The sequence below is a fragment of the Octopus bimaculoides genome, chromosome 6, assembly GCF_001194135.2.
Source record: "Octopus bimaculoides isolate UCB-OBI-ISO-001 chromosome 6, ASM119413v2, whole genome shotgun sequence".
Lineage (NCBI taxonomy): Eukaryota > Metazoa > Mollusca > Cephalopoda > Octopoda > Octopodidae > Octopus > Octopus bimaculoides.
In genome coordinates, this window is record NC_068986.1 from 53,484,778 (window position 1) to 53,497,431 (window position 12,654).

The 12,654-nt window shown below is 29.1% G+C and overlaps 1 protein-coding gene across 1 annotated transcript in view; it reads right to left on the reverse strand.

Annotated features, from left to right (window-relative positions):
• The window catches only part of LOC106873753 (clathrin heavy chain 1), a 101,891-nt gene that overhangs the window by 31,873 nt on the left and 57,364 nt on the right, over window positions 1-12,654 (reverse strand). The window contains exons 6-8 of the mRNA XM_052968467.1: window positions 12,177-12,215; window positions 1,943-2,104; window positions 1,068-1,181 (exon numbers count right to left, since the gene is read on the reverse strand). Coding sequence (XP_052824427.1) covers window positions 1,068-1,181; window positions 1,943-2,104; window positions 12,177-12,215 — 315 coding nt within the window. The remainder of the gene's footprint in view (window positions 1-1,067; window positions 1,182-1,942; window positions 2,105-12,176; window positions 12,216-12,654) is intronic.

The window sequence follows — 12,654 nt, forward strand, 5'->3', positions numbered from 1 at the left end:
AAAAAAAAAAAAAAAAAAGTGAATCTCCAGGATTCAGAAATTCAGTATTTAATTTCAAATAGTAATAATTTTCATTCACTTGAACATTTTACCTCTTTCAATTGAATGCTGCTACTTCTAGTCTTCACTCCAATATGCAAATAATATTCATTAGTCTTTATTGAAAACATGATTTAATGGAGACCTGATGAGGTGGTCTCAACAGTAAGATAGACACATACCAAGGATACACAACTCCAACACAACACCTTTACTTATCACACAGCTGAAGCCTTCACCACAACCATTCTTAAGTCAAATAGCTGAACTGAAAATTAAATCCCCAAAGCAAGGCACTTTTTTTTTTAGGACTTCTCACCCAACAAACTTCACCCGATTCTTACTATTCAGAATTGCAACACAGTAAAACCTTACACTGGTCAAGTTAAGCATTAAAACCATATTAACCTTGGCTTTAAAAAAAAAAAAAAATTGTTACTTAAAATATTTCATTTTTGTATTTGGTCTGTGAGATTGATGTGAACTCGTGTTGAAACAAACTTTGCTGCATCTTTAGGGGGTCTTTATGCCAATAACAACACACTAGTTGAATTTCACTGCTTTACTATTAGTCAGTTGGTTAGTTAGTTATTTAACCAACTTATTGCTTGCTTAATCAGTTGGCTAATCAATCAAACAGCTGTTTGCTAAAGTCCTTTCGTTACTATTCACGACCTCATCAAGGACACCCTCTCTCCCCCAAGTCTCCACAAATCTCAAAAATAAGTAATAGATTAGCTGATTAAGTAACTAACCAACTGACTAATAATAAAGGAGTGAAACTTACACAGGGTGTTTATTTATTATTGTCATAATGATCCTACCAAGATACAGCATTTGTTATTTAAACAATTTTATCTTATTTAAATTATAAATACATTTATGCAAAGCTCTTGGCTTTTAGTTTCCAATAAAAATATTAGCCTACATGTTACAAATGATAAATGAAATATAGAAAGGAAGAAAGAAAAAAAAAAATCAGTTCACAATTTCCAAGATATCTTAACAGTATATAATAACAGCATTACCTGCATAGCAACAGGAAAGTCATTCTGGGCTTCAGGAGGAAAGAAAACGTCAACAGCTTTCTTTGTAAATGGTGAGTTCCCTTGAGGTGGCTGACCGACTTCAATGATATGTAGCTATATGAAATAGAACAAACAAGCACATCATTAATAAAATATGAACAATGAACACAATCAAGTACATGCCCTTTGGAATTATTTCTGATGAAGACTAGAAATCTGAATTGAGAGATATTAACTTATATTTGTAATGGCTGATCTATGTACAAGACTAATATTTAAAAAAATTCTTGTTATTTAATGAACAACAGGAAAAACTAGTCTTTAAATATAAATATAACTAAAAATTAGAAATCCTACAAATTTGACTTGTGTTCGAGATTTAGCTTTATGTTAACAAGTGGAACTTTCAGTACATTACATAGATATTTTAGAAAATAGTTATATTTAAAAGTGAGGTTATTTATTTTTCATTGAATTTCTGAGTCCATCTCATGCAAACAACTGAAGATGATGATACTGTCATTTGAGATACACTCAACATTTTTCTTCACTGTTTAAAGACAGTTATCTTAAGACAAGAAGTTTTCCAGAACAAGAGTCAGAAATTAACAATGTAAATTATAATTCAGTAAAATATGCAGAATTTCCATATGTAAACATAATTGCAATGTAATTCTCTAAAAGGAAAACCATTTTACCACAGCAATTGACTTTACCTGATTAACCAAATTAACACAAAGTATGAAATTAAGAATGTGCCAGGAGAGTATTTTTAAATACACTTTCTTAATGTTTAGTATTGAGAAATCATGTAATTCAATTTTGACATAAGAAATGTTTTTAAATGTAACCAAATATATATTTTTTTTTTTTACCTTTCCTCCCTGTGCTCCTCTGACAGCAAAACAAAACAACGTAGAAAGAGCTTGGTTACCATCCATTTTAAATTGGGCAAATGCAGCTGCATGGCCTTCTATTGGCTGACTTACTTTCCTCTCCATTGAATAAAGTTGCATGGCTCCAACTACACGGTTTTGCTAGAAAATGAAAACAAAATTACAGATATTAGGAAAAATACTAAGTTACAAAAAAAAAAAAAAAAAAAAAAAAAAAAAAAAAAAAGCTAAGAATATTTATGAATATGCAAAGAAATTTAGGAAAGCATATTTAGAAAGTTGAGCTGATTTTGCAATATTTGCAATATTGAATTGCCAGCTTATAAGAGGGATGGGAGTGGAAAAGCACCCTAGCCTTCAGATTTGTTTATGAAAGCTTAATTGAAAGAAAAAAAATTCATACCACTTAATAACCAGGCTGCTAGAGTCTTACTAACATTAAGAGATAGGGAAGGGGATAGTTACAATAATATTTATTCCGTCTAGTAGTAGACAGTTTAAAATTATAAATGCCTTGATAGAGTTAATATTGATATCTTCACTAGGAGAATAAGCGTTGGAAATTGCAATTTTTGGAAAATAGCAATCATTAGAAAATAATTTAAACTGTATTTTTAATATAGTTATAAAGCAAATGAAGCTTTATCTTTATAATTTTTGAATTTCCAATTGAATTAGCTTGATCATTTACAAAATTTGGTTGGTATAAATGTTAGACAACAGAAATCAAGATTAATAGGCATAATAAAGAAAACCTGACATACAAATCACAAATAGTTTGCCAATTCAGATAACGAAAAAAAAGTAAAATGTAGAGGTAGAGTGTAGAAAGAGACATATTTCTCTTTAAATTAAAAGCTTAAAGCTTGTTAGTCATGTGATATTTTATGACAAGCAACAGTACTTGTAGAAAACCAACTAATCCTTCAGCAAAACAAGCTTGTCAATAAACAAACTTGGTATAGAAAAAGAAATAAAAAGAGTATGTTCTGAGACCTAAGTGGTTGATAGACAGAAAGTGAAACAATATCACAGAAAAACTTACATACAAAAACTACATTGGTCATCTAATATGAATCTGACAAAATATGGAACACCTAATTTAAAGGACAAAGTAATTAGAAGATAAATTTAATACATTTCATTTATAAATGAAATAATTTGTCATGAGCAGAAGTTACTAAATATCAAGCGTAGGGTTTGATAAAAGAATCTATTTTGGATGTTTGTTAATGTATGCCCAAACAAAATAACAAGATTGTCTGCATATTTCACAATAGCAATAATTACACTTAATGTAACCCTCATTCATCAGAGTATATAAACTAACAAACATTTAACCGATTATTGCTTCAGACAAGATACCTGACTAATTTTGGAAAGAGTAAAGCTGAATGATTCAAACACCAGTACATAATTTAGTGGGATAAATGAATCACAAAAACTAATTCAAAATGAAATGAAATCATGATATTAACATATTAATAAAGTATAACAATAGAAATCTTTTCATAATTGTATGCATCCCTATATTCTATACCAATGAAGCTAAAATATGCTAGTTGTCAAATCTACAAGGTAATTATAATTATAAAAAAAAGAAGAAAAAAACCCTGGTAATGAATATTGTTAATGAGGAGTCTAAATTGTCTTAGTTGAAGAAATCGTAAGCTTGAAATCAAATTCAGAACAATTAATTTCTTAAGTTTTCAAAATGAATTATAAAGTCAAATGCATGTAACAATAAAAATATTAAATCTAGATTGGTAAAAACTAAGGTATACTATTTACTGCTTCTATTGTAAATAATCTTGAATTATAGCACTTAGCACTGCAAATTTCCAATATCCATTGTTCTATTCAATTAGAAGTGTAAGTACACAAAAAATAGTTTGCATAACTGAAAATTTGAATATTGGATAACAATATGATCAAAGTCATAGAAATAATTCAATATTGGAGGAATTTTATCCAATAATAATTGCTTTCTAGTGTTTGAAGTCATTTAGTGTCATTCTTTTAATGTTTGGTAAACTCTTGTGACAACTAAATAAAATCTATCATACTTATTTGTGTGATTCTTCAAAACCAACACATACTTTAAAAACCTAACAAAATCTCTTCAAAAAAGTGATAAAAATCTAATAGCGTAAGCTTTAAGATACAACAATCTGAAAGCTAGTGAAATGATTCCACTGAAATCATCTTCAACTGTTATTTACACCCCCACCATCCCAACACCTGCAAGACAACTATCAAGAAAGCAAAGAATGATGAAAGCCTTCATGCATCAGTTTGCAAGCTTTTGCTCTCTAAACTACTAACAATGCACAGGAATCCTCCTATGAAAACAGCTTAGAAGGTTGTAATGTTACGGTTGATATAATCACATTCACTGCTCATTTTGCCATCAACACCATTGTACAAATACATAATCCCTACAACTTTTTCATTTTATGCAATTTCACCAAATGCAAAAATATCCCTGATCATTCCAACTCAAATGGTTTTCAACTCCAGGATCCATTCCAATCAACAGAACACTAAAATATGTTCCATTCAGAATATCTAACTCTATTGCCCTCTAAAGGTTCAAAAGGTGATGTCGAGTCATAAATCTCTTTCATCACCTAAATTTCCTCTCCTTTTTTACTAATTCCTTTAACCATTTCCATAGAGATAGATCTACAGGAGATTTATTCTCATATGCCACACTGCAATGCTCTCTCTCCCTTCGAGAACTTTGGCAAAAACAATATTGTCCTCTACATTAGCAAAGCCTTTAATGTGTCTGGTATGAAAACCATCTTCACTTAACTACTAGCTTGTTGATTCTATCCATCTCACTCCTCAGACTAGAAGTTGCTGGTCAAACTGTTTCCATTAAAGGATGCTCTGACAATGTGTGTGTGAGAGAGAGAGAGAGCAACAGAGAATATCAATTCGAAATATGGTTTCTCACACCCTTCCCTTCTCTACATTAATGACCTTGCTGCCACTTCTAACAACACAGTCAATATCATTTACCATTTCATTTCTGTTAAACTTCAGACAAGCTCCATTACATACAACTGACACCAGACAAACTGCCTTCATGAACAAGAACTTGAAAACAGTCCCCTATGGGAAAATGATAACTCGGTCTATTTGCACAGTATCAAGATAATCACCACGAAAAAATCCTGTCTATATATAAAAAACATACTAAGCTTCTAAATTTGCTTCAAAGGCTAAGTTTCTAAAGCTTGATTTTTCAAGGCAATTGCTTCTAGACAGCCTTACTAAAACCACTTCTTAAAAAGTAGTCAGAAAATACTTGTCCTGGTCCCTCTACAATAGGCTCCTTTGGTGAATTTCATGCAAATATGGCATGCTATTATTGCACAAATACAAATGTTTAAGACCATGTCCAAAGCAGTCTTTTGGCTACTATACAAAGTTTTACTTAACACTTCAATTGTTGGCTTGCTGTTTCTTCACTGCTTCTACAGTTGAACTCAGGCCTACACCTGACATATTAGAACTACTTCACCCTTTCCCATTACCCCTACAATGTCTCACTCCCAAGATCAAGCACTAAACACTTTTAGACAATCTTTCCTGTACAGGACTAAATTTTCCCAAGAATTCTACAATTGCCCTTTTTTGATTATTAATCTTCAACTGCATCCATCCCTCATATATACTGTGAGAAATATGGATACCATTGAGTTTCACACAGGAAAAAATTTTCTGTGTCTACATTTACACACACAATTAAGTAAAGAAAAAATTAATAAATAAATAATTCAAGTGAATGAAATAAAAATGATACTTATAAAGAAAGACTCATTCTATTATTTTATAATTTGTTGGAAAATGAACAGATTACATTTTTCTTATATTTAAGTTTAAACTGTTTCCAATAAATACTTGAAATGTAGACACTGCCGACAGTTAAGTTTTTGCAAAGTGGAAAAAGTGGAAGATAATCAGAATTAAAAAATATGAAACAATACAATGTAATTATCAATGTCTCTTGCAACAGAAAAATAATCTAGATAATATATTTGAGAGTGTTAGGCAATTGCATTGCACTGCCAGCAAAGTATATCCCAAAATAAAACTGAAGCCTTTGTTAGAGTAATTTAATGGAAAAGTTAAGGAAACCCAATTTAGATCTTTTAACTCTTTTCCAATCTGATAAATATTCTTTATTTAGATTTTCACAAGTCATTTCAACTATAGAAACAAAGGGCAAGGCCAGGTATATATAATATAGTGGGCAGGGTGTATTTGTATACACACACACACACACACATACATACTCTGCCCATATTACTTGAAAAACAAAGACTGGCAACAAGAAGTGCATATGGTTATAGAAAACCTGCCTCAAGAAGTTTTATCCATCCCATGCCAACATTAAAAAAAAAATGGATGTAAAAGTGAGGCATATATTCACAACTAAATTATTACACTATAATGTATGTTAACATTGCTACAGTTGCAAACCATTTTTGTAGAATTAAATAGCAACAGTTCAGTAGCCATGGTCTGAAATGACCAATTTTACAGATAAGTTTCAATTGATTCTTGTAAAATGAGCAGGTTAAATTTTATTTCAAATGACTAGAATTTGAACAATGAAAGAAAAAACTTTCAATGTTTGGAAATAAGATATGCACAACATATGAAGGAGTAAAGGTGCAAGACATTTGAATAAACTAAATAATATTGAAAATACAACTATAAGTGAGAGAAAAAGAGGGTGATAATAAATATGGAATAAAATCAGACAGGTAAAATAAAGCTACTTGACTGAAAAAGAGGAACGAAAAACCCAGCTGTAAAATACCCATGTAAATTTTCTTAACCCGTTCGATAAAAAATCAAAGTATTGAATAGCAATAAACTAATGAAAGGAGAACTAACAAAGGATAAATTTTAAAATAGGATAGAACAACACATGTATGAATATATGTACAGTGATTGTCTCTCCCCTTTTGACTGCACTCCTTTAGTAATTTTTTTTTTTTTTTTTCAGATAAGAGGAAAAAATTATCAAGGATGATAGGGATTTAGTAAGAGTAATAAGTATTAATCCAAATGACTTTGATTTAACTAATCCACAGAAATATCAAACTTTTCAAGGTTTATTAGAAATATGGCTGAATAAAAATCAAAGGAGAAGTTTGTCTTTTTAGTTTCATTAGGGGCTAAATATTCCTCTGAATAAAGATTCCAGCAGATGGAGCTTCATAAAAGGAGGTATTAATAAGTATTAATAAGTATTAAAAGATCTATATTTAAAAATCTTGAATTGTAGTATTCATCTGAGTTTATTACTAAAAGAACTTATTTTTAGTGTGCATAGGCATTAACTACATTGGAAGAATTTGCTAGAAAAATAGTCACTGAATTTCAGGTAACACTGAGAAAATTGAAAGTTAAATTTTTAGATTTACATTAAATATAGGTGTATGCCGTATGTGTGTGTAAATCTAGCAAAATACAAAATAAATTTTTAGAATCATTGTATGGCTTGAACGAAATGGATTAATTCATGAGGATAAAATCAAGAATAAATGATAACGTAATCTGATTTTGACAAGAGTGCACATTGAGACAAGTGGAAATACACATCAAACAATTATATGAACATCCATTAATTTATTTTAAACTTATGCACCAGTCCTTAAAGCATGCTTTTAGTATTGACAATAAAGCTCATAAAGAGCACAAATGAAACTGGTGTGACAATACTCAACAACATAGGAGAGTGGTGTAAGAGAAGACTATTGTTCAGAGCTTCTATGTTAGCAAGACACCCATGCATCAGAACACTGTCCACAGAATATTGGCACATTAACAATTCTGTAATTACTAAATGATTTATTACAATTGTACAAGAAAATTTGAAGATTTTAAAATATGTTTCAACAATTTTGATGTTTAAAAAAAAAATAAATAAACATGTTCCTACAAGGTGGTTGAAGAGATTAAAAAAAAGATCTTTTTACAATAAATTTTCTTTACAATTTAATAATTTCAAAATTATTTAAAATTATAGTGATAGTTTTTACCAAGTGCTGGCCAAGAAGCATGGACATGCTTTCCAACTGGATCTATACTAATGGCATGCACTAACTAGCTAACCCAAACATGCTTCATATTCAGCCTTTCCAGAAACTCAAAATTAAGGCTTTCATTTTAGAATTTGAGCTCTCTATGCAGAGAAAAAAAATACTCGATATTTTATATATTTTCTGTGATTTTCTTGAAACTATTTAAAAAAAAATATAATTACTAATTGAGAGGTGATATGGTATTGTAAATTGAATGTGTTGTGCTTGCATGCATACACACAAGAACTGTTCAATCAGTTAAATTTATTTCTATTCCATAACAAGAACGAAAAAAAACTATTATTTTATATATTTTAGCCAAATGGAAGTTATTTCTATGTCAAATTTTTTTTTAAATGAAACCGGTTGTGAAAATATTAGAGATATAGGGAATATATGTAAAATTCTAATGTTTGCTAGATTAAATCAAAAGCCTACGTACTGTAGAGAAAAAAAAAATTAAAATGAGAATTTTAAAAATCAGTTTTATTTTTAAAGATTAAGTCTTACTTTTTAATCACTAATATTTTAAACTTTATTTAAAAAAAAGTTGTATCATGTTTTTGAAGAATTAAAGATTAAAAAATAGAACCAGTTTATCTTAAAATATCATTTTAGAGAATAATAACATAATATGATTGGTGCAAATGTGTTTTTATCAATGAAGCCTGTAAAATAACAAAATTCAAATTTTTGCCAACATATATTTAGCATGTGTGTATATTAGTTAACATAAGTATGTTTTGTATATGAAATGCATAGTCAGCTAAAGAGAAGCAGCCTAATCAAAAGTATTTTATGTTGAAGTCAAATTATTTATTATTTTCATTGCAATTTGATTTTTATACTATTCATGATAAAAATCAAATTGTAATGAAGATGATAAATTTATAAAGAATTGCAAAAAAATGTTTAAATGTTCTTTTTCTAAGACAAGCCATAAAACTTCTTTAGATAACATTTTTTATAAACATATAAGAAAATAGCTCCTTTTCTTTCATCTTATAAGGAAAAAAGAAACAATCCAAAATGCCTGAAAAAGACAGCTAAGATAAAAACTGAGAGAGTAATTAAAAATAAAAATACAAAAGAAATATTGTCAAAGAATTTGAGAAAATAACAGCCTCAGTAAAAATGTCTTCTAACTTTATTTACATAATCAGATCCAACATCTGACTATTTACTGTTTGGGCGAGAATTATTTTTGATAATACTTGACATCATGAAGAGTTCTTTAGGTAGTAGTAAACAGTAAATGATAAAAAAAACAAAACCTAATTATATAACATACCACAGAGTATATGAATTCTATAAGCATATATATTTAGACATGCTGCCCTGTCTCAGGGTTATAACCTCAACATTACTGAATATGGTTATTCAGAATTGATATGCTCTATGGGGTTACATAATTTTCTTCTCACTGCTAGACAATTAATGCTGAATTTTCATGGTTGACAACAACAATGAAATTAGACCCAAGCTAGATGAAAATTGTGACCACCCTTTGTCTGACTCCTTGTTTCTTCCAAGGGTTTATAAACAATTTTCTATTTTTGAGTTGGGTTAATTACTTATCACATGGAATTTAGATCTTAAGTAAGTAGTAGCACTAATTATTTCATTAGTTACCTATTGTACAATATACTACATATACAGATGAAATTAATACAGATTCTTTTCTGATGATGATGAAATGAAGTTGATATTAGTAAGTTTAACATTCATGTATGAAGAGCAATCAATAAACATTGGGCAGCTGACAGAAAATGACATCAAAGTTTTTTCTAAAACAGTAAATGATTTCTAAGACTGGAATGCTAGGAAAAAAAAAATGTAATTAAATTGTGAAAATTTCACAAATTGAGATTTAATTGAATGTTCACTAGAGTTGTAATATTTTTCTATCAAAGATCAAGCTACATAAGGGATACATCAGCTCGATATTTAAGAGAAAACAAGAAAGTTATGTTCACAGCTTTCTCAAAGAATTACCATGACCTCAGTGGAAGCAATTCTAGAAGAAAATTAAAATTAGTTAGCAGACTTTGTTCAGAACTTACCACCTCATGATGGTGCTTACCATTACTAATATATCAAGTTTGTAAAGACAAACAGAAGTTAGCCCAGGATAATGGTCGGTTAGTTCAAAGTGAAAGCAAATACAATGTCTTTAACAGAAGACAAGAAAATTAGTTATAAGGAGGCAAAAAGCAAGCGAGATTTAAGCTCAATATATTTTTTTATGAATAATAAAAGGGACTAAACAGCTCAACAATAAAGAATAAATGATTTTTTGAAAGATTAACAGAATAAAATTAAAAGGAAAAATTTGGCTAATAATCTGAACTGCTTCATCAGAAATTTGTCAAAGAGAAATCTAATGAGCCGATCTGAGGTTTACCACTGTTCAGATCTTTCAAGATACATTTAATTGGTTCAAAAGGTTGCAGTTTTCTGCACTTGAGCAGTGCAAAAACACAGGAGCTATACAGGGCTTGAACTAAAAGCTTAAGAGGCTTACAACAAATAACATCCAAATAGCTACGAGGGTAAGGAAGGAATGGTTAGTATTGGTGTAAACATAAATCTCCATTCCCATGAATTAGGTGGAGATTTTTATAAACGCAGATGGTTTAAGGAATAGATTTCAGTGTCATCCACGAAATGCTCTAATTAATTTCATATGATTTATGTTTGATAATTGGATCACAAAGACCATCTTCTTCAATGCTTGGGATCAGGTATAAATCAAATGCAAACAATTTATGAAAATAAAGAACTTATTTATTGTTTGGTAATTGAAATTATACTAAATGATCTATTTTCAATAAACATTTCCATTATGTTCAGAATGTGGACCTTTATGTGAAAGAGTCTTAACTCATAGAATTAAACTCAATTTACAAACCTCTACCCACCTTGCAGTTTAGAAGTGCTAATAATGGAAAGTAATATTTAAACAAACTTTCATTATTTCATGCAAAAATCACATCACATTTTAGAATGGAAAGGCTGCTGGCCACAATGTCATATCATGTGGATTCATTAAGCATTCATTGGATAACAAACTTTGATAACAAACCAACAGGGGAAAATATATAAAACTATTTTTTTTATGGATTACAAGGCATTCGAACTAAGTAGATAATCTAGCTACTAGATATGCTGGTTTCAAGGTATGTCAAAAATAGATGTAATGCTTACAAGACTTTTATTTAGTTATAAAATATCTAATGTACTTTTAAGAGTAAGGAAAAAAATTAATAAATAAAGGGAAAAACTATGTTTAGATCTTAGTGTTATACAAACATTTAACTAAAGAATTCTATAGGATGCAAAATATTTTAAAAACTACTCTTCATTTAAAGGAAACTGGAAATGCTGAGAAAATTTATAATTTTATATTTTTGAATGGTTTCATAACTAAATTATAAGCAAAACATTACAAATACATTGAAATATAGACTTAAAAGTATAAAAACTATAATAATAGATCTGATCTCAAGCATTTTTAGATTTAATAAACTCTAATTTATGTAAAAGAAAAAAATTTAAATGATATCAAAAGGGAATTGAAAGGCAAAATTAAGCAAAAAGTTGGTAATACAGGGAAACTAAATTAAAAGAAAAAAAAAATTGAGGCTTAAAAATAGAACTTAAATTATTTTAAATGAATAACTGCCTAAACACATTACTCATAGTTTCTTGCACAACCTTGTGGCATTGTCTTTACTTTCAAAAAGTTGCCAACATATCTCCAGTGGCAAATGTTAGTTGAATTCATTAAAATAACATTTAATCTTAATGGCAGTAGTAAATTTTCTTTCAAAACCAAGATATTTCAAAATTTCATCTTGAATTAGTGCTATCTATTATTGTAAATTTATGTAATACTCAATGTAAATATATTGAAAGACTAATGTGCATTTGACATAAAATATCTATCATTTTTTTTCATTAATTTAGTATGGGATTATAAACATCAGCTTGAACATAGCTGGAGTGATACCAAATTTCATAGCTAGGACAGGTAAGGTAGGTAGGCATCCTTTGGAAAAAAGAAGGCTTTGGAAGGCTCCCCTGTCCAACCTCCTCATATTTACCTGAGTTGGTGGTGTCACAGCAGAGTTTTCAGCATTTACCTAAAAGCAAATAACAGAACTCCAATTTCTTATAAATCTTTAGATATTTGTTTTAAATTAGTTTAACGAAGTACAGTGATCAATCCTTCACTTATAAGATAGCTCTAATGATGTGAATTGGCTGTTTAAAAAAAAAAAAACATCAACATGTAATAAAGTTAATTGTTTTAATCTGCAGCTATTTGAGAGCTTCTTTTTGCTATATGATTAAGTAAAAATTAAATTTTCTAAATTAACAGTTAATAATATAAACTTAATTTACAATAAATGAAAAATAACATTTAATGAATATAATATAAAAGAAACTTTAAAATTAAAACTACAGTTTAAAACAAAATATAATTCAGAACTGATTAAATTATAAAATGTCTCAATGCACTCCCCATTTCTGATTATTAAAAGAAATAGTGAAAGCATCCCTTGAGCAACTCTAAACCAT